This window comes from Colius striatus, chromosome 5, assembly GCF_028858725.1.
Source record: "Colius striatus isolate bColStr4 chromosome 5, bColStr4.1.hap1, whole genome shotgun sequence".
NCBI classification, from domain to species: domain Eukaryota; kingdom Metazoa; phylum Chordata; class Aves; order Coliiformes; family Coliidae; genus Colius; species Colius striatus.
In genome coordinates this window covers 25,693,013-25,719,399 of record NC_084763.1, presented here as the reverse complement: position 1 = coordinate 25,719,399, position 26,387 = coordinate 25,693,013, and the positions used below count along the sequence as shown (strand labels likewise).

The following is a 26,387-nucleotide window of genomic DNA, read 5'->3' as shown; positions in this document are numbered from 1 at the left end:
CTCCAAGGAAGGAGACTCCACGATCCCTCTGGGCAGCCTGTGCCAGGGCTCCCTCACCTGAACAGTGAAATAGTTTTTTCTCATATTTAAGTGGAACTTTTTGTGTTCCAGCTTCATCCCATTACCCCTTGTTCTGTTTCTAGCTACTATAGAAAAAAGTGATGCCCCAACCTCCTGACACCCACCCTTTAGATATTTATAAATGTTAATAAGATCTCCCCTCAGTCTCCTCCAGACTAAACAGCCCCAGTTCCCGCAGCCTTTCCTCATATGAAAGATGTTCCAGTCCCCTGATCATCTTGGTGGCCCTGCGCTGGACTCTCTCCAGCACTTCCCTGTCCCTCTTGAGCTGAGGGGCCCAGAACTGGACACAGGACTCCAGATGAGGCCTCACCAGGTCAGAGTAGAGGGGGAGTAGAACCTCCCTTGACCTGCTAGCCACACTCTTCTTGATCCATCCCAGGATGCCATTGGCCTTCTTGGCCACGAGGGCACACTGCTGTCTCATATTTACCTTATTATCAATCAGGACTCCCAGGTCTCTCTCTGCAGAGCTGCTCTTCAGCAGTTCGACCCCCAGCCTGTACTGGTGCGTGGGGTTGTTCCTTCCCAGATGCAGGACTCTGCACTTGTCCTTGTTGAACCTCATGAGGTTCCTCTCTGGCCAACTCTCAAGCCAGTCAAGATAATTCGAAGTACACTTACAAATAACTCTTTGAATGAATGAAAATGCATCTTTAAAGCAAATTCATTAATCATCACGCAAACAATCTCTCCTGAAAATGACTTTGGAACAGCTATCACTGCCCATGCCAAGTGCCATATTCCAGGCACTTCTATGCTGAAGTTTCCCTGTGTTCCTCATCAGCTTGAGGAGAAGCTTTGCCAAACCACATGTCAGGGAGGATATGAGAATGAGGTTGCATGTGTGGTTGTGAGACAGGGGACCATGTGTGGAACAGATTCAAAATGCTGAGTGTCCTCCAGGACAGCTCTCCCATCATACATGAGTAGGTGTGCATAGGTGGCTTGAGCTTCCTACTGGTAATGCAGGAAGAAAGAGGCAGGGAATTGATGTCTTGGGCTGCAAGATCGGGAGTGTAAAATATAATTTGGCACAGGGACAGAATCCTAGCTCAAGGATACAACTTGCATATGACAGAAGAGCATAGCTGGGACAAGTGGTCCAGGAGAAGGTTTTGGAATAGGATTACTAGGATTCATATCTGAATATAACATGGATATAGTCTGGGAAAAATTACAAATGCATTTACTGTGGTATTTAAAACCACTAGAAACAGCCCTAGAGTTAAAAGAGTGGGAAGATTACAATAAAATGATCAGCAAATAGTTTAAAACAACCAGGGGGAAATACTTCATTACAATCTATACGACTAACTATTAGCCAAAGAATCAAATACTCCAGCTAGACTTTTAGAAGCAGTATCTAATTCAATAACTGATACTACTATGCAAGGTCTATATCTGTGTTTAAACTAGTACTGGTTCAGCCGGAAAATGACTTTTAAATATATTGAGAATCTCTGCCATTATTAAAAGCTAAGCACACAAAAGATATTGATAACAACATTTTAAGATGATCACAAACTGATTTTTTAAAAGTTTTGAAAGAGCTTTCCCCATGACATACTACACAACAAGCAAAGTGTACTAATGAAGGCACATCTTGGTCCCCATTGGAAAGATCAAGCTGTTATCTTACTGTGAGATGCTGACTTTGTTCTTTATTCAGCAGAGTATTGAACTGGCTCCACTATGCAACTCCCTATGCATTTACCACAACCTGGTTAACAGTCTAATCAAGGGCTAAAGATACTATAGCACATGTTTTCAGTCATACTTTTTGGAGATATATTTGAATTTTCTCCTCATTTTTAGATTTGGGATTTTGTTTTGGCCTCATCTCAACTTCAGAGGATGACTTGCTACAAGTTGCTTGCGCTTTGCCTCCTGCCCAAGCTGTTCCAACAACTGCTGATATTTTCGCCATTGCCAGCACTGCAGTCACAGTAGCAACAGCAATGCTCCATACATCTGCTAGCAATTTAGTCACCATCGTGCTCAGAAAGAAACAAAACAAGAGTGCTTGGAGTTCCAGTTCAAGTGCTTTCCTCAGCTGGGATTTCGTACAGTGGTAGCAGCCAGCAACCTGTCTACACTAGAAGTTATGCTCTAACACTACAGAAGAGGACATAGAAATTACATAAAAATAATAATAATTTAAAATATTGGACACAAATGTGTTGTCCATCTTCTAAGAGCTTCTGGTATTTATGTGCTGTTAGCAAGAAAAAACAAAACTTTGGAAAACATAGGGAAGAAATAATTTTTTTATTAATCAGGATTATTCCTTTTCCTAAATCTTTTACAGCAGGATTTATATTAAAACTAAAATAAAACAGAAAAGGCAGAGTTGGGACTCCTCCTCCATAGCAAATTGTTTACACTTCTACTCCAAGTTTTTCAACTAGCTAGGTTTTTTAACTGGTTGTATTACCAAAAATTGAGCGTAATGTCACATTAAGAGTCTGCAGTGCATAATCAAACTTTTTCTGTTTTCAGTTTATAGCACATTCATCAATATTTGTCTATCTGATCAGGGCTTCATTTGCAAACATGCCCATGATAAACTCCACAATTATGGCCAGCTCTAGAAACACTTTTTGCACAAATTTAAGAACACAATTGTTGATAGTTTCAGGGCACTATCACTATGTTCCTGAAGAATTCAGTATAGCACTTCTCCATTCCAAATTGGATTACTCAGTGTACTTAATTTTAAGCAAACGCTTCAGTGTTGTGCTCTATCAGAGCTTATTCCCCAAGTATAAATAGTCTGAAAAAATAAATCATCTCATTTTGAAAGCAGATGGTATAGCACGTACAGACTACCTGGTAATGAGAACATTTCTACTCCCTGACAGGGGGATTTCTGCAACTACTCAACACCTGAATCCTAAATTGGCTAATGTGACCACAAAGGAAATTATAGATTCAGACAGATTCAGACAAGCATTGAAGTATCCAAGACTAAAATACACTTTCACAAGTATTCATGTTGGAAACTTATCACATTCCAACCATGAGAGATAGCATACAGAAAGGGATGAGAAATAAGGTTGAAGCCAAATTGCTCTCAAAAACAATCATGTTTGTGCTTTTCTTTCTTTACTAGTCATTTAACTCCAACAATACAGTGGCCCAGGAAAAATTTTAAAGGTCCACCTCAGGTATGTACTTAATTTCCCTCAGGCTTCTCTCCCACTCCACACACAAATCAAAAAGTAATTATTTTTTTCCTAGACAGATTTCTTTCTCTCATTATGAACCATGACAACGATAATGCGAGAACAGTAACACAAACTACTGCAACTATTACAAATGATGGAACCCTATTTTTTGCTGAAAGCAAGCAACTGTAATAATTAGAGTTTCCACTCCAGCCCTGGAGCTGAATACAAATCCTGGAACAAAGCTAGGCTGTACCTGCCCAATACACACTCCTCAACTTGCAACACAAGAAGGCAGAAATTTCTGCAGAAGTAAATGCTCATTTATTCCCAATGCTTACTTATGCCAGGCAAGGAGTAGGGGGAAGGGAGATAAAATTACTGAACAATTTGGCTTATCACTTTGTCACTTTAAAATTTTTGCATTTGACATTGCTTGCTACTGTCTCAATTATAGGAGTTTTAAGCAGAAAAAAAGACATGGGTGCTGTATTTAGTAGATGAAATGCTACCGTTATTTAAGAGTGGCTGGATATAGAGAGTGTTGTCATGAATCCCAATCCGTTTCCATGTGGCAGCAGATTTTTCCTCATGGTTGCTAAGGCACAGCAAGCAGAGTTGGTTGGGAAGCTAGCTTTCAGCAGACATCATTCATATAAAACCATAGAATATGCCTGACTTTCTGCCAAATAATATTCGTAACAAACAGCCTTCCCCCACCGTTCCTCTTGAAACCTGCTGTCAGAACTCATGGATAATGAAGAACCACCCATGGAACAGCTCTCTCCATTAATATTTATTTCAAATTAAATATAAAACTCTTTATAAAGGAAAGACCTTCCCCTGATCATCTTAAACTTCATATACTTAGGTGTAACAGAAAAAGGTCAAAAAGCTGTCAGAAGATCTGTAAAAAAAAAATCTGTATTCAGCAGAGCTTGCAATGTGAGGTTCACAGGTATGTCTGCAAAGCTCTCTGGAGAAACCAAAACGGGTCATTAGTGAAAGGAAACTGAAGAGTGTATTCTCTCACCTGTTCTCAGTATAAATAGAATCTGCTATGAATCTGAATAAGTTATTTCAAAAAAGGGAAGGCCACCTCATACTTCATTCTCACCTCCTCCAAAACAGAAAGGGATCTGCAAAGAAAATGGCTGCTCTTTATAAAAAAAAACAAGCAGTCACTTTAGGTTTAATAACTTCTTTCTGAAACAACAGTCAGAAAAGCAATATGTTTAGAGGCATTTCTGCATTTTTTAGTACCAAACTAAATCACCAAACTAAAACGCGGCTGCTGACACGCAGGTCGTATTCTGTCTCCACCTCCTGCTTCACCTCCCCATCCCCACTGCTCCTCTGCTTTGAGCTTCCACATACACCTGTGAAGCCAAATCCTGAACCAGGCTGAAGAAATAACAGCTTTGTGGTGGCTCATTTCATAATGATCCATTATAACCCAGATGATTTCCCTCCACCAGGTCACTGGGAGTCATTCAAATACGATCACTAAGGAGGCAGCACAGGCAAAAGCAGTGGGAGTGGAGGGAGGCAGAGAGGGACAGCTCTGCTCAGAGGAAGCACTTGTTTATGCTGAATTAAAACTATCCAAGGAATGATACCATATATTATGCCTAATAAATTCTCAGTGTCTCTGCTCTGTCAGTATAAAAAGGAAGTTAACAATGCCCACTGAAAAAAGGACAAGACAAAATTCAAAGGTGTCAGTAATGGGAAACTTCACCTGCTACCTCCACGTTCACAGAAGTGCACCAGTGTAAGTACAACAGAAATCCTGTCTCATTTAACTCCATAGATCAGTTGCAGACTGCATGGGCAACAGTCATGGTTTACAATATAGAAACAGAGTTTAAACAAGTTTTCTCTTATTTTCTTATAAAAACATAAAGGACATTTTCAACTGACATGCCAATATGATGTTTGCAATGAGGGCTCATTAAATAGGAAAAGAAGAAATAATCAGAATTTTACTGCTTTTTTATCATGTTTTATATAACATTAAAATATGCAGAGTGTACTTAATTGACTATTTGTGTTCCTTCATTAACTGAACTTTATTGCAGCATTGCAGCATTTGTGCTCTAGTTTGCCATTCCCACCCTATCTTTCCTGATGCTACCTTAAAAGCTTCTCAGTGCATCTCACTCTTCCTGGCTGACAGAAACATTTCACATAAAAGCAGCATCCTCCCTTTTTTTTCAGTACAAAATAGGCACTGTATAGACTGTCACTATAAAAATCAAAGCAATACTATTGCACTTATTTGCCTTTAAAAGTTAGGGCTTAATAAATACAGCAGATGGTCTTTGTAATCTACCATCATGTTCCGGGCCATCAGCATCTGGTTTGGTTTTCATCTGGAGGCAGCACACAAGAACAGGGAAGTGGGGGGGTTGGTGGTTTACTGATTATTAAAATTTTATGCAACAAGTAATATTTCTAATGATGCAAGTTATAATTTAATAATACATTATTTGGAGCTTTCAAAAGAAGGCACACTGGATATTTCACACTATAATTAGAAAGATGTTCCCAGTGACAAGTTATAATTTCTTTTCATATAGATCTAAATGAAGACATCAATGAAGCAGGGGAAAGAGAGATCAGAACAGGAAAATGTGGATTGCTTTTGTACTTAAAAGCATTTCAAAGTACCTCTGTTGGCACATCTCTCGTGTTGCCAGCAAAGTACCTTCTCATGACACATTTCCAAATTAAAAAAAAAAAAAAAAAAAAAAGCAGGATGGAACATTGACATGGCAGAGACAATCAGCCTGACTCATAAGCATGCATTAGTAAAAAGAAATTTCACGGAGAAGTTGTATGTCAAACACAAGAATTAGTGCCCAGGCTGTGCAATGTATTTCCTGAAGTTTTCACAGCTTGACCAGACCAGGCCTTGTACAACTGCATTGGCTCTGAAGTTAGCTCTGCTCAGTCCAGGGGCTGGATAAGACAGCCTTTGGGAAATCCCCTAGAACCCAAATTATTCTGTAATTCTCTCCTCCTCCATCACTCTCATACACAGTTTAATTCTGCTCCTCCAATCGGCTGCATCAGATATGAGAAAGTCTGAGGAGAAGCAGCGGAACCAGGATCACTTTTCTAGATGCACTCTATTTTAAAAAGGCTCTTAAAATCACATCTTTCCATGTTAGCCTTTCACCAAAACCTCTCCTCATCACATTACCCTAATCACCAGGTCTCAACTGCTAAGGAGCTGATGTATCTCTGATGTCAACATTACTGAAGATAATGGTGCCAGAACTTAATGAAGTAATATTAGGTAACTAATATTAAGTAAGTATATTAATATTAAGTAATTAATAACAGGCACAGGAGCCTTCTTGTGAACTGCTCTCATGACCCTGCTGTAAGGACGCTCACTTCTGCCGCAAGAATTGTAACAAGTGGCAGAAGGGAAAAAATATCCAATATTGCTGCAGCTGTTTCAGTGAATGCAGATGCAGGAACAAATCTTAAAATGTAGCAAATATTCAGAAGATCATCTTTGAATGACGCTGACAATAAATAGCTAAAAATGTCAATATAAGTATATATATTATTCAATAATAAAATCCATTAAAATCTTAATTTATTCAGAAGGAATTTGCAAATAAAAAAAGCTTTCTAGATTTCAATAACTACACTATATGCAATGTTTCAAGTACAAAAGGGCAAAGTCAAAATTCAGTGCTTTGATTATGATTTATGAAAATACCTTGCAGTAAATTGTATCAGTTTAGCTTACTATTTGAAAAATGCCTATTATTTTTTTAAATGAGCTGCACACAAATAGTCCATGAAATGCTTTATGAGTGTGGAAAGGTATGTTTTTGATATCCCTGTTTTTCAATGTCCCTGCTTTCAGTGTTACACTTTTACCACTGTCTGCACAAGAGGTAGGTCACCCAGTAATTCCATAATTTCCCAAACCTTATTCCTAGAAGTAGAGCACAGTTATTCCTTTCAGGTATAAAAATGTTGAAATTCTTAACTCTCTGTTTCTGAGAAACTGATTTTCTGATTTTGCGAAGACCAACTGACCTACTGGATAAAGCATCAGACAGTTCAGCTCAGTGTACCACCGTTTTATTCCTGAACCTGCCACAGTTGCAACCTTCAGTGAGTCACTTCCCTTCACATGCAATGGGAACAAACAGGACCACTGTGCCCCGCAAAGAGCTTTGTGACCCACCGTCAGTCAGTCAGTTGTTAGTCATTATCAGCTATCAGCTAAAGGCTGGAAACATCAAAGCTCTCTGCTATACAGCCAGCATAGCCCCACTCTAATACCTACAAGACATTTAAAACACAAGGAATGGGAACAAAACTGAAGACTTTTGCTTTTGTTCCTTCTGAGGTTTCCAGTGAGTGGGAACAGCCTCCAAGCTGGGTGAACAAGCTCTAGTTAGAGAGACTTGCATTACAGCCTTAACAGTTTGAGAATCTGCTGCACCGTCATTTCTACTGGCAACACTCTGTTATGTGACCTCTTGGGAACAATATTAATTTCACTGACAGTAGCTCTTGGCACAAACCAGTGTCAATCTACTATGGACAGGATAGTGGGAGTTCTTAACCACTTCCAGAAGAACAGTCATAATTTTCTTTTTTGTAGAAAAACTACTAAAGTTTAACTATTTCAGTTTTCAGGAAGCTGTCAAGGTCTCACTGTAAAGAGAGGTTAAAAAGCACTCAATAAGCAAGGAAATTTTTTAAAATGTTGCCTTAGATCACACAGTTCCTTGGCAAAGTAGATCCAGGAACTCACCTGCTATAGGCAGAGCCTCAGAGGTACTTAGAGCTCCACTAGCGGCACCTTCAAACAATTTGCAGAATGCAGTTCACACTAACCCTGATAACATCTTTTTTGTGCTTGAAAACCTTATGTATGGCCGTTGAAGCAGGAACAAATGAAAGCTCAAGTGCACTCCATCTCCAGAGAGAGGTCTGTTACCTCTGGGATGGGGAGGGACTTGAAAAACAAGGCAGTTTCAAAAGCCAGCATGCCAGAAACCACTGCACGCCTATCATTTAATCCTGATCACTTAGCACACAGAGTAACATGCTAAGCAGCCTGCAATAACCATATGATATGGAATAGGATACGAACATGAACAAGACCTTAGCATATACAAATGACCATTAAAAGCAGCTTAGGTAAATTTAGCTTTCATTAGACTGAGAGGATATAGAATCAGAAAATATCATAGATGTAAGACACAGATGAGTCCTTTGATTTTTTGGACGTGGTAAAACAGGTCCAGTGCAAAGTACCTAACAGGTAAAAGTTTTACTTAGTACAATATGATCATAACCAAATAATATAAATTACATATCTTATGCAGGTTAGGCTATTACAAAAGCAAAAGTTGTGCTCAGTGCCTCCAAAAGGTCACAGAAATAGTTTTGGCATTTTTAGGTAGGAATCTCCTTCATGAACATAAGTTCAAGGAATGAAGCACACAGTCAGGCAAGACTTCTGCCCTAAAGTGGTAGATTTCCTTACTGACATTCTTTACCTTTATTACCTACCCTTCTTCCTATATATATATCTTTACTTTCATTTTTTATTCATATAACAATTGTTTGCAGACATTTGATATTACTGAAGCACACAGATAAGTCAAATCATGTCCATGTCTATTCTGAATTTATTCTTTGTAATTTATTCACTCTAAATCCAATTAAGTCTACCAATTAAGTGGAGAAATTGTATATGAAAAAATAAAAATCCTGTTTTAGTCAGACTAACACCTAAACAAACAAACAAATTTCCCTTTAATTTGACCCCCATCAGTCTCTTGTCCCACATGACATAATTTCCCAGCTCTCAAAAAAAAAACCCTCCAGCAAAACTAGACCCAGTATTTAAAGCATGAAGTTACCATTCCTTTGTTTCATCCCTTATATGCATTAAGCAGCCTTTAAACAAAAGGTGCTTTTTTTTCCTTTTCAAAGTACTGTTCCTTAAACTGAAAAAAACTCTCCCAGTTTGAGAGTCAAATGATTAGAAGATTTTTTTACTTTTACATCTGATTAAATTATCTGAATTAATTAACCTTTAGCTGCATTTGCAACTATTACCTAGTTTTGCAACTCAACAGAAGTCTCACCATATGATGTCTATATTCTAGAACATGTTATTGCCATATTCAAAGGGATATGCAAAAACAAAAGTGCTAGAGTCTAAATTAGCATTAAAAATGTGTGTAGTGGAAAAAAAGTCCATAGTATTACAGCAGTGCCAGGATCTGAGGTGGATTGTATGTAATGAAGTTGAACACACACACCTGTGTAAGACAAAGAAATTCAATTCTCTATGATTTAAAAAAGATCTCTGTATATCTGTTTGGGGTTACTTCTCTTACCATGGAACAGGACTGACATCCACCACATACGGGAATAGTCCAGAAAATACGTATCAGAAGATCATGCTAAGAGTTTAACTGTAGTTGGCACAGTCCACTGAAACTCTATTAAGCAACCTTCCTACTTAACTGATTATAACCTTTTGTTTTTAAACAGAAGTCTTTTGGCTTGACAGTTGTGGATGACCTTTTTAAGGCTGTTTCAAAACATACATGAGTCAGTAAGCACAGCCTGCACCTGCAGAATCTGAACTAAGAATGCAGAAGAGTACCTCATCCCTCACTGAAGACAGCAGTGGTAGCACTGCAATTATTCTTAAAGAAATATTCATTAGAACATGTAAGAGAGAAGCAGAAGAACACAATGTGAACATAAGCAGGCTTATCAGTTGTGTGAACCAGGACATATAAAAGAAAAGTAAAATAACCTCTGCATTACTCACAGACAAAGCATAGCACAGCATATCCTGAAAAAAGCAATCTCAAAGAGCCAGTAAAATGGTCTGCTGATGCTGTAGTACAATTAGAGGAAAGGACTCACACATCACTGCCTTTAAGACAGGTCACATTTCCACCACCTGAGGATAGTCTGGCCTGGTAGACAGTGCTAGAAAAAGTACATTCAAGGAGATTTTGACTACCAGACTAAGCAGCAGTTCACACATTCCCTGTGTTACTTCCAGCTGCACCCTTCTTCCAGGGCTCTTCCAGAATCCTCTTTCACATATCCACATAAAGCAGCAATGCAGAACTGAGACACCTTCTGCTTCAACCAGATTGAGTATAAACTCCAAGATCCTTGATGAGGTGCTTTGTCTCGTGGAACCTGAAGGGACACAAGTAAAGACTGACCACTTTTTTTCAGGTCTAGGGGCAAAGAGAATTAACTTTCTACCTCTAATATTCTGCAACATAGCCAATGCTTGCAATGTCAGTGTGATACGCAGTTATACTCCTTTCACTTGCCCACAGTAACCTGGTTACCAGCCCATTCAGATTTAAAAGTCAATAATAAATACAATTTTAAGTCAGCAAATGCTTTCCAACTTATGCAAAGCAGGAGGCAGGAAGGGGCAGGGGAGTGCATATGGTGAACTGCTGTTTTTAGAAGCCAGTTCAAGTAATATGCCCATGGAAGATGCTAATTTGTTAGAGAATTCAGACTGAAATCAGGAAAGTAAAATGATCCAAAAGATTAATACACTGCGGTCCTTCTCACTGCAGTGATGTATCTGTCAGAGACTAGCAGAGATGCTCTGCCTATGTTTCTATAAACACTATAAACAAAATGAAAGATGTCAGTGACATCCTAACAGTCTGCTGTGACCTAACAGTCTGCTCTCACACATTCACCAAGGAAGCCTGGGCCAGCCTAAGTGCCCTACCAAAGCAGGAAATACCTATTCACTTTGTCTTGGCAAAGGGGCTGGAAATCTCAACAGCCCATCCAGCTCTATAGTTCATTCTGCAACAAGACGACCTGAGCTATTGGCTAAACTCTAGCACTAGAGCAGATTAATGGTAGACCACCACTTATTGTAAGACTTTCATTTTGAGATTGCGTTGATTCTCCTACAATCAAATTGCTTTCTGCTCCATCCTTTCCCACAACAGGTTTTTAGCAATGACTTCAAACCAGTCCTTGACTCGGTAGAACCACCACCACAAACAACATGGGCTTCAATTTCACCTAAACCAGTCTAAGCCGGTTAACAGATAACAGATTTATTTGGTCACCTCTTAAGTGCCAAAAATAATTGTAGCAAAATTAAAGTTTCAGCATTGCTTCAGCATTCCTTGGTAAATAGATACACAGATGTTTCTTCAAACAGCAAATCTTGCAAGAGATTAACAACAGTTTTTTCATCGCTAATCTATTTGCTGCCGTTTCTCTATGAAATGCCATAATGCCTGTTGTGGGCACTGGACACACCAACAGAAGTTAATTGGAGAGTGTCTCTAAGATATCATTCCTGGTCAGTATACCCTTGCCTTGGAATTCACCTCCCTGCTCCCTCCACCACAATATCATCAAAAGATCAGATGAGCTCACAATCAACAAAAAGTAAAGGGAACAGGAATGTTCTGGGGTTTGGAAGATTACACTGGATGTTTGTTTGCATGTTTTTAGTGTGTCTCATGCTTGTTGATGTTTTTAACTTCTCTGCTTGTGCCAAGAGATAAAAATGACTAACTTAGGAGGGAAAAAGTCACTATAAAGAAACAAGCATACACATACTGAAACTGGAGTTGGCTCAGGCTGAAAAGAAGATGACTCAAAAAGAAGATGACTCACAGACAGTATTTAGCTTTGTTTCTAAGTCAGATAACAGCAGGAACTGCTAAAGGAAGGAATGAAGATTCAGTCTGTTTCTTTGCTTAACTAAAAAAACAAAAAAAACCCTGAAAGAAACAAAACAAAAAAAAAAAAACCAGAAAAACAAAAGCCCCACGAAATGAAAAAACACCTCCTATTTCCAGTTTTGGAAGTCTCACAAAATTTACCATTAGCTCTGAAGTGATGAGACAATTTTTAACTGAAAAAAAAAAATATTCTTGTCTCTGGACAGCTTTTCTAGAATTATTTTTATTTACAAAATAGAAGAATGTAATGTTTCCTTATCCACTCTCACCATAAATTTTCCTGTAACATACTTTGCTATTAATAAGCAACTAAAGTAGGTCCTTTTCTGCATACACAATAAATGGATTCTCAAAAAGCATAATTTTGCATTGTTTTTAATAAGACTACAACTTTGACTCAGTAGCAGTGTTGCTCAGTTTACTACACTTTGCTCAAATGCAAAATTCCATTATAGGGACATTTTGTGTCTGTTTTTAATAAATAGCTTTACAAGATTAGAGAACAGCTGTCTGCAATGTGACATTGTTAAAAAATCTTTGGTCAATTACCTGTTAGCTTTGCTCCTAGTAGCAGTTCTGCCATGAACTTGCCAAAGCAGAAAAATGTAAACAAACAAATACACTTGGCAAAGGCTCTGCTCAGAAATTCTTTGACAAAGTTGTAGGTTACTAGTCTCTGTAGGGCCTTCCAAACAGCTGTCCACTCACTGAACACAAGTTTCATCAGTTACGAATACTCTTACATTCCTTACAAGAAGAGGAAAGCTTTTGACACAGTAGGTTGCAACAAGGTCGAGACTGACATGGTATTAGCTCTTTTTCTTGTATGTTCAGAGACGATCTACATGATAATCATAGAATGGTAGGGGTTGGAAGGGACCTTTAGAGATCATCTAGACCAATCCCCCTGCAGAAGCAGGGTCACCTAGATCACATCACATAGGAACATGTCCAGGTGGGTCTTGAAGACCTCCAAGGAAGGAGACTCCACGATCCCTCTGGGCAGCCTGTGCCAGGGCTCTGTCACCCTCACAATGAAACAGTTTTTTCTATGTTTAAGTGGAACTTTATATGTTCCAGCTTCATCCCATTACCCCTTGTCCTGTTGCTAGCTACAATAGAAAAAAGTAATGTCCCAACCTCCTGACACCCACCATTTAGATATTTATAGATGTTAATAAGATCTCCCTTCAGTCTCTTCTTCTCCAGACTAAACAGCCCCAGTTCCCGCAGCCTTCCCTCATATGAAAGATGTTCCAGTCCCCTGATCATGTTGGTGACCCTGTGCTGGACTCTCTCTAGCACTTCCCTGTCCCTCTTGAGCTGGGGAGCCCAAAACTGGACACAGGACTCCAGATGAGGCCTCACCAGGGCAGAGGAGAGGGAGCAGAACCTCCCTTGACCTGCTGGCCACACTCTTCTTGATCCATCCCAAGATGCCATTGGCTTTCTTGGCCACGAGGGCACATTGATAATAAGCTAAACATGAGCCAGCAATCAGGACTCTCAGGTCTCTGTCTGCAGAGCTGCTCTTCAGCAATTCGACCCCCAGCCTGTGCTGGTGCGTGGGGTTGTTCCTTCCTAGATGCAGGACTCTGCACTTGTCCTTGCTAAACCTCATGAGGTTCCTCTCTGCCTAATAATACTCTACAGTTGTATTGCTGACTTCAACAGGAACAGTATAGACTCACCCTAAACACAAAATTCCTCAAAAAGAGGTAAAGCAGTCTTTCCTGGAGAGATAAAATACTGTAATTGATGGAGTAATAGCAAAGTAATGAAGGATGATAATAGGATCAAGCAGGTTGTTTTCATTAAGAAAAGGAAAATACAAAGATGCCCCAGCATTATATCCTAGACTGAATGGTGTTTAATAAAACATATTTTTATTGTCATCATGAAGATAAGCAAATATTGTTTACACAATCGCAAGTCTCTAAACAACTTCAGATGTACCTAGTCAAGTTAGGCGAGTGGATAACTCCATGTTAAATTATGTTTATGCACATCAAACACAAAGTAACTACATCCATGGACGGAACAAAAATGCAGACAACTTACATGGTTTCAAATTAACTATAGCAACTTTAAGAAAGCAACTTGAATAGCTATGAAAGCACTTCAGCAAAGAACTAATCTGTGTCACCAGGAACTCTAAAATAGCAAACTGTTAGGATGAAAAGCCTACATGACAGAGAGAGCAAGGAAATTGCATGACATATAAATCAGTGATGCAGTCTCATTTAGAATAGACATTCAGCACCAGTCATTACAAGTTCAAAGGGACATTGTAGAACCAGATAGAGCTCAAAACAAGGTAACAAAAATGATTACAGCATAGAGAGTAATCACAAGAGACTGGGATTGCTTTAAAAAAATAAGAAAAATCACTGTAAAAAAGAATATATAAAAACTAACTGTACAGATGTTGAAAGCTCCCTGCCTCATAGCAACAACAGAAGGGCCACTGAAATTAAAGATGGGATATTCAAAATTGATTTAAAAAATGTTTTCATTAACAACAGAATAAAACAAAACACATTTTTCCTTCCCCATAAAGTTATTATCAGCAAATTCCACACACAAGTTCCGTAAATGTGAGTTCCAAGATGAGTTTGAAGCCAAGCCAAGATATTAACCAGATTCGTTAAAAGGACGGATTTGTATATAAGGAACATGAAAAGCTGTAAGTAGAATGGTTAATGGTAACCAACTTCAAGCATCAGAGTATAAGGTATCTCTGGTGATTTGTATATAAAACAAACAAACAAACATAAAACCCACAACATTGTGGAAGGCAGACTATACCACATTTGTCCACACATGCTCTTGAAAGCACAAGCAACTTTGCATTTGTGGCTAAAACTGTCACCTGTTAATCTTAAAATTTACAGATAACAGGACTGGATGAACCATCATCTTGACTCACTATGACTTTTTCTAATCTACACTAGCTTCCTCTGAATTAATTGTTTTTTAAATGAAAAGCCTAGCAGTACAATGTAAATATTTATTGCTACATTGAATTGCAAACGATCCATTAAAAAATGGGATTTTTTTTTGAGCGAGGCTTCAGCTAAATTCTTAGTTTATGCACACACTGTATGAACTGAGGACAGATATCTCAATGGAAAGAAATAAGCAAGAGACATCACTCCTGCTATTTGGTTTCAAAACTCACCAGTTTTAATGCATGTCCTGGCAACCCAATAGACCTATTGATTTGCAGACATTCATTCAAGTGCACTGAAAGCCATAATTAGATAAATAGCTTTAGTAAAACTAATCTGAAACTCATTTGTTTTGGGACTTTCTGTTTAACGAGATAAAACAAGAAATTAAATGTCTGCAGAATGTTCCTCCTTGTATCCTTCAGCACAATAATAAAAATATAAATAAAGCAGTATTAATTTATGTAACATTATATTTTTTTTGTATTTAATATATTTTGTTCCAGCAACTGCTGTCAAACACAATTACAAAGACACTACTTAAGAATGACTATGCTGTATGGGCTGATCAGTTTTATCAATCCCTTTCATACATGTGGATACTGAGGAATAAAAAGAACAGCTCTTTTAATAACTCTCAAACATTCTTCAAGCTGACAGTGTATAGCTTTAAGATGGTATGTGTGGTATAAGCTTTCAAAGTTTCAAACTCCAGTTTTTGGACACAATTATGTCATTCTTTGTGAATAGAAGTTAAACTCTGGTTCTGCTTTCAAAAGTTTTTACAACAATTAAATCTAGCAGGATTATGCTATTTTGTTTCTTGACTATTTTTTTTCCAACATAATGCTGAGAAAGACTACTTTAAAGAATTCCTATACACAAATCAGTGCTAGCATGGTCAGATGTTAGAGTTTATCCCTCTTAAGACAAAACATACTTAAACTTGAGATACACTGCATCCTCACCTTTCCTCCTTGGGAGTTAACTACTAGATTCTGCTTTTATTCCTTTAGGACTTGCATCTCCCATGAGTTTGGCCTTCTTTAACAAACACCACAAATCTCAGTTCATCCTGCAACACAGTACCTGCAGCAGACTGGCAGCCCACACCCCTAGATTTGCCTTCACTGCCAAGAGGCTTTAGGCACTGCAGAAATGACAAACCACAACAAAGCACTGGATTGTACATGAGTTGGGACACAGACCAGAACTAAGGGATTCTTTTAGCTCATTCCTTCAGCCATTCAGTAAACAGCTTTGTGACTTTCAGACCTAACCATGCGTGTGCGTTGTTTTTCTCCCCTTTTTTCCATATTTTAAAAATCTATTTAAGCATCACCGAAGTGCATTAACCTATGGGATGAAATGCAGCATCTGCTTAACATTGTGCACTAGCAGTCTGTAACAGCAAATGATTACCACATCCATCTGTAATTACAAAGTGTTTTAGGATCACTGGGTCTAACTCTCTCAGCCAGAACTTGACCAGAAAACCACAATTAAATGCTTATCATCTTAAAAAATAAACAAACAAGACCCAAACAACTGCTCTCACTCTCTTCTACCCCAAGCCATAACATAAATTCTTGATGCTCATGAGTGATCTGGACCTCAATTTTCTGGTTTGGTTTGGCTTGTTGTTTTGGGTTTTTGTAATGTTTTTTTAACATCCTTTCTTTGGTTCACTCCTCCTCAGTACTGACCTGCAGACTGAGTATTGTCTACTGCCTCAAAAAGAGTATCATGGCTTGACATTCATTTATTTCACCTGTGATATCATTGCAAGCACACACTGCCCCTTGCTTGCTTGCTGCTTATTTCAAAGACCCAGCTATGAAACTGACACACAATCTGTATTTATATAGACTGAAGAGCCACCCCCTCAAATCAGCAGAATATTTTCTTTTTGCACTATAAAAGGTGCATTGACTTTTAATTAGTTAGCCCACTGTGTCCTCTCCAGGAAAATATCTTGTGAAAAATTAATTCACTAGAGAAAAACTGTAGGATTTAAATATTATTAATTGACCCTAGCTTAATACAATAGCCATAAGTAGATCGTTTTACAAGGTCAGACTAACCCAAGCCAAAACATAAGTTAACAGATATAAAAGACATAGTGACAGTTACGAATAGCTACTGCCTTTTATACCTGGTTCTTGCTTCCATGGTTTTTAACTTTAGAGCCCAAATGGCTTCATTTTTTATCCTTAATTTTTTGCCAAAAACACAGATATAATGAAAAATGTTTAAATCAAAAGGTGTCATGAACAAGGTTCATACAGTAGATACTATAAACCACTGTAAATACTCTGCTGAAATGGATCCATGCATATGAACCTTACGAGATCCACAAGGCCTGATTTGGAGAAAAAGAAGTTTAGGAGTCTGTGCATGAAGAGCAGTGCAATGTATAGATGGTCCCCCTAAGCCAGCCCTGATGGATTACAGAAGAATAGGGCACTCTCTACCCAGACTTAAAGGTGTCCCATTTTATTTTCAGTCCCAAACAAACACCAAGACTCTTTTTCTAAGCATTAATTTGAACCCCTAAGAGAAGAGGGCTCGTACTCCAAGGAGACAACTGTGTGACCATACCTACAGCGTTCAGGTGACCAATGATCAGAGGAGACCCATCTAAGGTCCTGAGTAGTTCAGCAGAGTCAGACCAAAAGTCTGTGTACTCAGCCTGATTGCTTCATACACCAGCTGTCCCACCCAGCATGCCCCTGGGGCAAGGTCAGAAACCATGGGTGGACAGAAGCACTTCAGCTACAGCTGAGTAAGCAAGTTATATAGGATAAATATAAAGTTATACAGTATAAGTATAAAGTTACATAATGTAAGTATAAAGAACAAGCACCTTCCTTTCACTTATGTGAAATATTACTGTAATTGTTATATATTAAGGATAAGTCTATTTTATTACAATGGCCTCCTGTGAGGTTGAAAAGATAGCATATTCTGCTTTTCTTTTTTGTCTTTCCCCCTTTTAAAAAGCTATCGCCATCTATTTTCAGCATGTTCATCAGCATAAAAATGCACAGTTTGCTTTGCTATTTCCTCATGGCACAAAAAGAATTCAGATCACTGGGACCATACAAGTAACGACAACTGAATACAAACCTTAACAGAGTTTTTCATAATTGTACAGGGTGGCATTGCTCATTCATCCTGGCAGCTGGGAAATCTAGCGTAAATTAACCAATAATGCAGATTTGCAACCAAGGAAATTAAAGTATACAATTCCACAAAGTGAATTTTATTTCTCTTTAAATATATAACTAAGGGGACAACTAGCTGACATTTAAATGGAGCCTTTCATCAAAAGATAACTCTAGCAGACATTTTGCAAATATTCAAATACATTCCTTTTCATTCCAGTGGAGTTGATCTTATTTCCTACTTAGATTCCCTCAACAGGTTTTCAAGCCACATATAGCAGCGCCACATCTGAGACTCTGAAAGCTGTGTCCCTTAGGAAGCAGGGCAGAACCAAAAGTGAAAGTAGCAAGATCCTTGTTCAACCAGAATTATTAAAACCTGCAATTGAGTTGATCAATATTTTCTTTCAGAGTCCCCAACTGCAGGTGTTACTACTAACACAAGAAAAGCAGATCTGAAACACTGAGCATAGGCAAAATTAACTCAAAGGATTTTCAGACAGAGCTCTCTTTGCAGTGTGAGTAAGGGGTTAAAGACAAGACTGTTTTATAGAATTCAGAGGGATTTACCAGGAAACATTCTGGCCAAAATAGAGAAAGTTGACAGAAGCTGTCCCATAGATTAGAGCGAGCTGCTCCGTTTTTTCTGTGTCAAGAGGTCCATATCAATTTTATGCACTTTCCATAAGCACAAGCCACATGATGGCACTTCTTCCTCAGGCGTTTGCAGCGGCACCTGCTGCTGCTCCATTAGGACCTTCCCAGGGATACTAGAAAGCAGTTGAGATGTCAGTCCAGGCACTGCCAATCTCACACCTAGTGCCAGTATAAGACCACAAGCAATGGGCATCGTCCTGGCAACTGAACTCATCCCCAGGCTCAGGGAGAAAAATAATTTTGTGTTCTGCAAAACTTAATAGGTTACTTCCTAGAGAAGTAACCAACAGAAAGAGTGAGTTTGCTTTCCATTTCATCCAACCGTAGTTAATCAAACCTGGGCATAATTTCTCAGATGTCATAACACATGAGCTAATTAAGAAGTATTCTCAATTTAGTAATTCACTGAACACTGACTATGAAACAAACTTTTATGCAAATACACACAAGAGATGCTGAAATTCAGCTACCATGGTCACTGTCATTAAGTTATTTTACTCATTGCTTTATATTTCATGTGTCACCAGTCACAGACCTGACAAGTTAAAGGATACTGTGAAAGACAATTATCTTAATCAAATACATTTAGGAATACGTAATAAGCCTGATTACAATAGGAAAAATTCAAGACTACTTACCATGACTATTTTTAGTCACACATTAACTGCCAAAGTGATGGTGATATTAAGCTACTGAGTAGAAACTCTATGGCAAGCTTTAAAGCAAAATGTTACCAGTAGCAATCAGCCTACTTCAGTAATATTTCTGACAGTAGATCTTTCAATGCACTGAGACAATCCAGCAATTTCATGCACTAACTGCAGCTTGGACAGCATCTACCCACCACAACACTGCATCTTTTAATGCTGGAGAAATTTCAAAATTAAAGCCTCTATAGATTATATTAACATAGGTACCAGAGTAATTGTTCTCATTTTTCCCTGCCTTTCTCATTAACAACACTGGGCAAACAAGCATAAAGGTACAATGAAATGTGTTGATGACACAAAATTAGAAGTATTGTCAAAACAAATGTAAGGAGAATCACATACAGGAAGATTACGCGACTCCGGAAATATTAGGAAAAGACTGTAACTCAGCAGCATGAAATACAAGGTCACTCAGGCACTAGTAAGATGAGGAGCTGCCAACAAGGATATGGACTGCTATAACCGTCAGCCGTTGGTGGGAAGGTTACCCCAGTACAAGGCAGATCTTCCTTCATTTGGCTTCAATCAAAACAGTAACTATCAACCACCATCCATAATGTAGCCATGGAAAGATGGACTGGAAATTCTGAGCATTTCTGGCAAAACTTCATCTACAACACTATGGTTTCTGCAATTGCAAAATGAATTCATCAGAGGAAAATAACTTGAATGACACAAGCAACTGAAAGCTTCTTATAAGAGATGAATAAAAGTTTAGCAAAATGTAGGTTGAGAGGTTCTGATAGTTCATTTAATTAAAACAGATTGCATATAATTTGATTTTTTTTCCCCTGCCAAAGAAGGGTTGTCTCCAACAGCAAGACAACTGCCAGTGCCAGGATATGATAGATATCTCTAATATGCTCCAACCCCCCAGCTATTTTAAGCTCAGAAACCTTCTGTGCTTGATGAGGATTATGTATGTTCAATGAATTTCTTTTCCATGAACTTCTCCATTCTCATCCTGAACTGACGAAGACTTTTAGCATCCATATCCCAGCTCCTGTGGTTTATTTTCAACTTGTAACCCTACAGTTAGCTTACATCCTGACATACACATAGAACAAAATTGTCACAGCAGAGCTAAGGTGATGACAGTCTGGCCAAAGACCTTGAGGAACCTCACAAAAGTCACTGCAGTATCTCAGAAGAGAAAATAGTTATATTATCTCTTCAAATTCCAGCAAGCCAAAATGTATGTGCTGTGGTGAGGATTTGTACAAGTTAGAAAGATTTTTCACAATATCAGAGTAACAGGATTTGACACCACAGCATCCCAAATGTTTTCCAGCTCTACTACTGTGACAAAGAACCACATCTACTCTTATTGTATGCTCACATAACAACAGTATTTTGCCTGTGTGTAAATGTGAACCTAGAAAGCAGGATAGGTCATTAAAAACATATGGGTGCCTGCAAGGTAACTCCTCCTCCAGCTCTGAGTGCTTCCCTACTCTCTCATGAGGCATGCAGAAGCAGCATTAAGAATCCAGCTGAGTGTGGTGAAAAGGATTTTTGTCGTGATGGAGTGACTGCAGCACTAATGTACCTGCAGGACCTTGACACTGACTTTCCTGGTGCTTCCAGGGGCAGGGACCCATATTTCATCACTAATTATGAGAAAAAGGCGAGAAGCGGAACAACAGCAAAGACAGTTCATAACCAAAATGCTCATGCTTACTATGTCATGCTTAACACATCTCAAGGAGGCAAACTGGAAAACAGAAAAGTCCCCGTTTCCAAAGATTGAGAGATGAAGTGTTGCACAAACCACTCACAGCAACAGACCTCTCCTCTGCCTCTGCACAAGCTCAAACACACACACACAACTACCACAGCAAAAGACTGGGTCATTTTCTGCTGTTTTATCTGGCAGAAACAAAGAAACACCAAGCAGAGGAAGAGAAGTGAGTAAAACTCACACCTTGCAGCTTACTCTGCAACTGCATCGTAACCCCCAGTGCTGCCCTGGACACCTATGTTGAACCTGCTCCAAGACTTAATTGAAGAAAAAACAGTCAGGGACAAGGTCAACATCCAGTTCAAGGTTCAGGAGCTTTAAAAAAAGCACTGGGCTTACCTAGCCAAAGAATCAGAGGTTAGTTTAACGTGTTATCAAACAATCTAGGGCTAAGGATTGAGAAATCCATAGATTTTTTTTTTTTTTAAGTATTCCACCCCATACTAGTTGGCAAAATGTATTGTCATTTATGTTTAATTTTGTATATTACTCTCTACAATGCTTTCCTCCTTGCCTCACACCAGAAGAAGTATTTGAACTGCATGCAGTGAAGTACATCTTTAAAACAATTATAGCACCCATAACACTTCCACTGTATTTTATTAGCCATAGCCCCCAAGCCTGCAAACATGTAGATTAACCCTGCTTTACAGATGAGGAAGCAAACCAAGCTGCAGGTAGTCCCTCAGCAAGTCAGCATCAGAGGCAGATCCCTTGCTCAGGGGGTCATAATATTTTTCTAGGAAATTAAACAAGCCAGAATTTCAGCTGATCAGTATTTACTGGAAAACAGGTGAGCAACATTCCTGGTGAAACCAGCTGAACAAATAAGACTCTTAGCTTGGCATTTGAACAAATGAAAAACCACAAAGGAAAAGTCACTAGAAAGGAAGATCAGACTATTTTTTTTTTTTTACAATGATAGGGGGAATGTAGAGCTCATAGCAAATAAAAATCCACCAAAAATTAACTTTGGATTAAGTTGCAATATTTTGTTGAGGTGAAAAATATGGAATCTGGTTTATATTTCTATTATTCAACCTTTCTCCAACTTAAAGACTTTTTAAATTTAAGAGTCATGTTTAAATGGAAAGAATAAAGAGTGATGCATTTTATTATTCTAACATATCTCTTCCCTCTCCCAAACACTGTCATTTTCAGGGTTGTTCTCCACATTAAATAGAAATATATGAAAAAATGTCATGCCCTTAAAATTCCTTTTTGGGGGAGGGGAAAGGCACATGCTCAGAGCAGACAGGAATCAACACACAGCACTGCCAAAAGAGCCAGACTGTTCCCTGGAGAACTGCACATGTGAGAGACCCTCCATGCACTCCAAATGTCTGCTTTGTTACCAAAGGGAACAAGTGACATTACTGTATCTCCTGGACTCCTAGCACTATCTGCACCTCAGGACACTCCAGTAGGCTCCTGCATTGCTGAATAATTCCAGCTGCAGGAGAATCCCTTCAAACCCAGAGATGACAAAGCACAGCAGCCCTGTTCTCCACACAGGAAGCACCAGCCAAAAGGTTCTGCTGGAGCCATAGAGCATCTCCATGCAGCATCACTCACTGATCCAAGATGGGCTTACTCCAGACTGCCTTACAAACTCACTGTCCTTCTTCCAGCTTTCTTCTTACCAGGACAGACACTTTAAGAAAAACTTTGCAAGATGATCCACAGGGTACTAGGAGGCAAAGTCACAGATCATACCACCACTAAATCTGTCACACTGCGTTTGCTGGTCCATAACACAGCACATAGCAAAGACAGTCATGTGTCATGCGACTGGATGAAGCAAGATGGGACCAAAGCTTCAGTAGCATACCTGAGGAGCTGCAGGACCCAAGCTACTCAAGCTTCTCACCAGGGTGTTAACTTATCCACTCCAAATACTTTCAAAGTAACATTGTACCACTGACTTGTTAAAATTCTTTCAGTAATGATGAGGAACAGCCATGAAGAGAAATCTGAGGCTGCTCTACATGGCCGCTGCATTCATATGGACAATTCTCAAGCAGATAATCATTTCACTTGAACAATAAGTCATTAGGCATTTCCATACAGACTAGTCTTTACTAGTCTCTTAAACTCACTCAAGGAAAGAAATTAATCTAGAAAAGGAATTTTAATAAAAATATTACTCAGAAATAGCTTTTCTGCTCTAAGTTTATATACTACTTTAATCCTATTAATCTTCCTTGCGCGTTTATCTTCTAAGAACAAAGTATTCACCCAGGAAGTTTGGTTTTAAATTCCCACCCAACTATATTTCACAACAACTTCCCCATGCAGAGAAAGCATTTATTTGCATGGGTAAAGTACAGCCAAGTTGCCGAGGGTACAAATACAAACCATGTTGACATCTAACTACACTGAAAGCACAGGCATGGCAGACAAACCAAATCCCATGCAGGTAAACCTAGCCCCTTCCTTTTGACTACTCAGATGTTAGGTTGCAGCCCAGTTTTGGCCTGCAAAGGTTTGCCACGACCTGATTGCAATCCCACTCCCCTCGAGACTCGATGTGGGAGATTTTACAGTCATGAGCAGCTGCCCGCTACTGTGGTTCCCTGCTGTGGCGATGTCACACTGTACTTTCCAGGAGCACTGCCTGCCCAGTAAAGCCCTACCAACAATCTTTCTAAAAATAAGTGAACTTGAGGGAAATTTTACTAGGGATTTCCGCGATGCCCACCTGACTCAACGTCCCAGTCACTGGAAGTGTGAGACCGGATGCTGAGCATGCCCAGAAAGGCATTCTAGCTTCAAGAGCTCCAGGGCACGTTGAAGCTCAGTGCTTTAAGGCGCGCCTGGACAAGCATCTGGGCACACCTGCGCAGCCTCTCCTGTCAGAAGACAGCGTGCCTTAGCCCACGCAAGTTCTGCCACACGGAGGAGAAAAGGCGGGAAGCGCTCCATGAGGAATCCGGAGATCGGGACAGGGACGCGCGCTCCCCCCGTACCCACACTCCCATTTTTCACCCGAGCTGGCCGAGGTGGGCCGAGCCCGGGGCCGGCCCGCGGGCACCCCCAGCCGGGAGCTGTCGAGCTGCAGCCCCGCCGCCGCCCGGCGCGGAGACCCCCGATCGCCCTCCCACCGCTCCTTGCTCCCTCCCGCCCGGCAGCCGCCCGCGGAGGGCCAGTTCCGAGAGTCCGCGGCCCGCCCCCCGCCGCGGCCAGACCGGGGGAACCGCGCCCGCCGCCCCGCCTCGCACTGGGCACCACAGCCCGGCGGGCTGGGCGGGGGCGGCCCCGGTGGCAGGGGCTCTGCCCGGGCCGCCCTCTCCCTACCTCTCTTCGACACTCACCCGGCCGGCGGCGGCAGCGCTCTTCCTCCGCAGCGTCAGCCCGCTCCGCAGCAGCGCCGGCAGCTCCCGCAGCTTCTGCCGCAGCTGCACCGGCGGCGGCTCGTGGGCACCGCCGCCGGGGCTCCAGCTGCGGGCCAGCTCCGCGCCCTCACACGGTGACGGCATCTTCACGGAGCCCACGGCCATGCCGCATCCCTGCCGGGTTGCGGTGCGCAGACCCGCTCGCCCGCCCGCCTTCCCCTTGCGTCGCCCCGGCCCCGCTCCCACCCACAGGCAGGAGGCTCAGGGCAGGAGCTCCTGCGCACCGCGTGCGGCCCCTCGCGTCGCGGCCCCGCCGGGGGGCGGGAAGGGCTCGGCCGCGGGCAGCCCCAGGCGGCGCAGGAAACCCTCCCGCCCCGCGCCGCGGCTCCGGCAGCGATAAAGCGCAGGTAATGAGGAGGGTGGAGAAGGCGCGGGCGGGAAGAGGCAGAAAGTCCTGTTAACTCCTTTGCGCTCGGGGACCGCCGCCCGGGCCCCGTCTCTACCTCTTCCGGCGACCTGCGCCCAGCATAGACCCGTACCCCCAGGGAGGGCTCGGGGGAGGCGGCAGGTCCCAGCGGAGGCGAAGCAGGGGGAGGCTCAGGTTCCTCCAGGGGCTGGGCGGTCCCGGCTCTCTCACGGAGGATTCAAAGCCGGACGGGAGGAAAGCCCTGAGCAACCTGGCATGATCCCAGAGGTACGCCTGCTCGGGCAAGAGGCCTCCGACCTGGCCGACTCAGCCTGTGCTCTCCAGGGCTAATTTATGCCTGCGAGGAGTGACGATCTTCCCCACTCCTTTCCTTCCCAGTGGATTCTTGACCCAATGAGGTGTTTTGTCCCCCATGCCAGCATTGATGCTGGAGAAACAGAGCAATTCATCCCAGGAGAATGACCTGCTTCCAGTAAATCAGGTAGTCCTGGCAAAGGAACCCTGAATGCCAGAAACCAATTATTTTTACTCTCTGTGTAGGGAAGAAAGGATACATTCAAGGCACTTGTCTAGAATTCAGTACCCTGAGTACCTCCACAGAGGCTTTTTTAGTTTTTGGAGCCTGCCTTTTCTTCCTCAGTGATAAAGGTGTTGCTTCCAAAGTCTATTCTCATTGACTCAGATGGAGGAACTGATTGTAAGGTGGGGCTCATCGCAGGTGTACCTTCTACCTCAGAGCTACAAATAAGGCTGACCTACTGTTCCAAGTTGAACTCACCACTGACAAAATGTTTTGGTAAATGACCGCAGACACATTACAGAAAGCTCTTGCCTTGTGCCAACCAAGAGGTCCCATTGAGTTCCAGGAACTGACCCAAGTATTTATCCAGCCTCGCAGGAGGCTGGCTTAACCATTAAACTAACTTTGTAAAAATGGAATAATTTTCCACCCCACTGATGGGCTCCTTAAACCAGCTCTTCTGGGATCTCAGAGGTACCCATGGCAGACATGCCCAACCTGTGTCAGGATGCCAAGATACAGAATGGCCCCTTCCAGCTTCAGCGTGGCATTGGTTATCTGCACCCAATTGCTGCAGCAGCAGCAGCATGGCCTTTTGGTTACCTGCAACCCGTGGATGTGTACTCCCTTTGCATCCCTTACCAGATCTGGTAACCAGCTGACTCTAGTCAGCTGATCAATCTGGTGGAAAAATAACTCCTCAAAAAATAATGGATTTTCCATTGCCCAGAGAGCTGAATTGATCCACATTGTGACCACACAGCCACAGAATTGAGGAAGGCAAAAACCTAGAAGTGAGGGAAAGCAGAACTGCTCCTTTCAGCAGCTGTCATTAAATCAGCTTAACTGCCTCCTATGCACAGGATTTCATG

The 26,387-nt window shown here is 41.0% G+C and overlaps 1 protein-coding gene across 4 annotated transcripts in view; it reads right to left on the bottom strand.

Moving 5' to 3' along the window:
- The window catches only part of RAPGEF5 (Rap guanine nucleotide exchange factor 5), a 166,001-nt gene extending 140,744 nt beyond the window's left edge, over positions 1-25,257 (bottom strand). Inside the window, exon 1 of one of the 4 annotated variants that reach the window (XM_061997261.1) lies at positions 24,548-25,257. In XM_061997261.1, coding sequence (XP_061853245.1) covers positions 24,548-24,733 — 186 coding nt within the window. In that variant the 5' untranslated portion in view covers positions 24,734-25,257. Of the gene's footprint in view, positions 1-23,934; positions 24,085-24,547 lie in introns of those variants that run through there. The other 3 variants (XM_061997258.1, XM_061997259.1, XM_061997260.1) reach the window with 3 other exon arrangements.
- Positions 25,258-26,387: the final 1,130 nt, after the last annotated feature.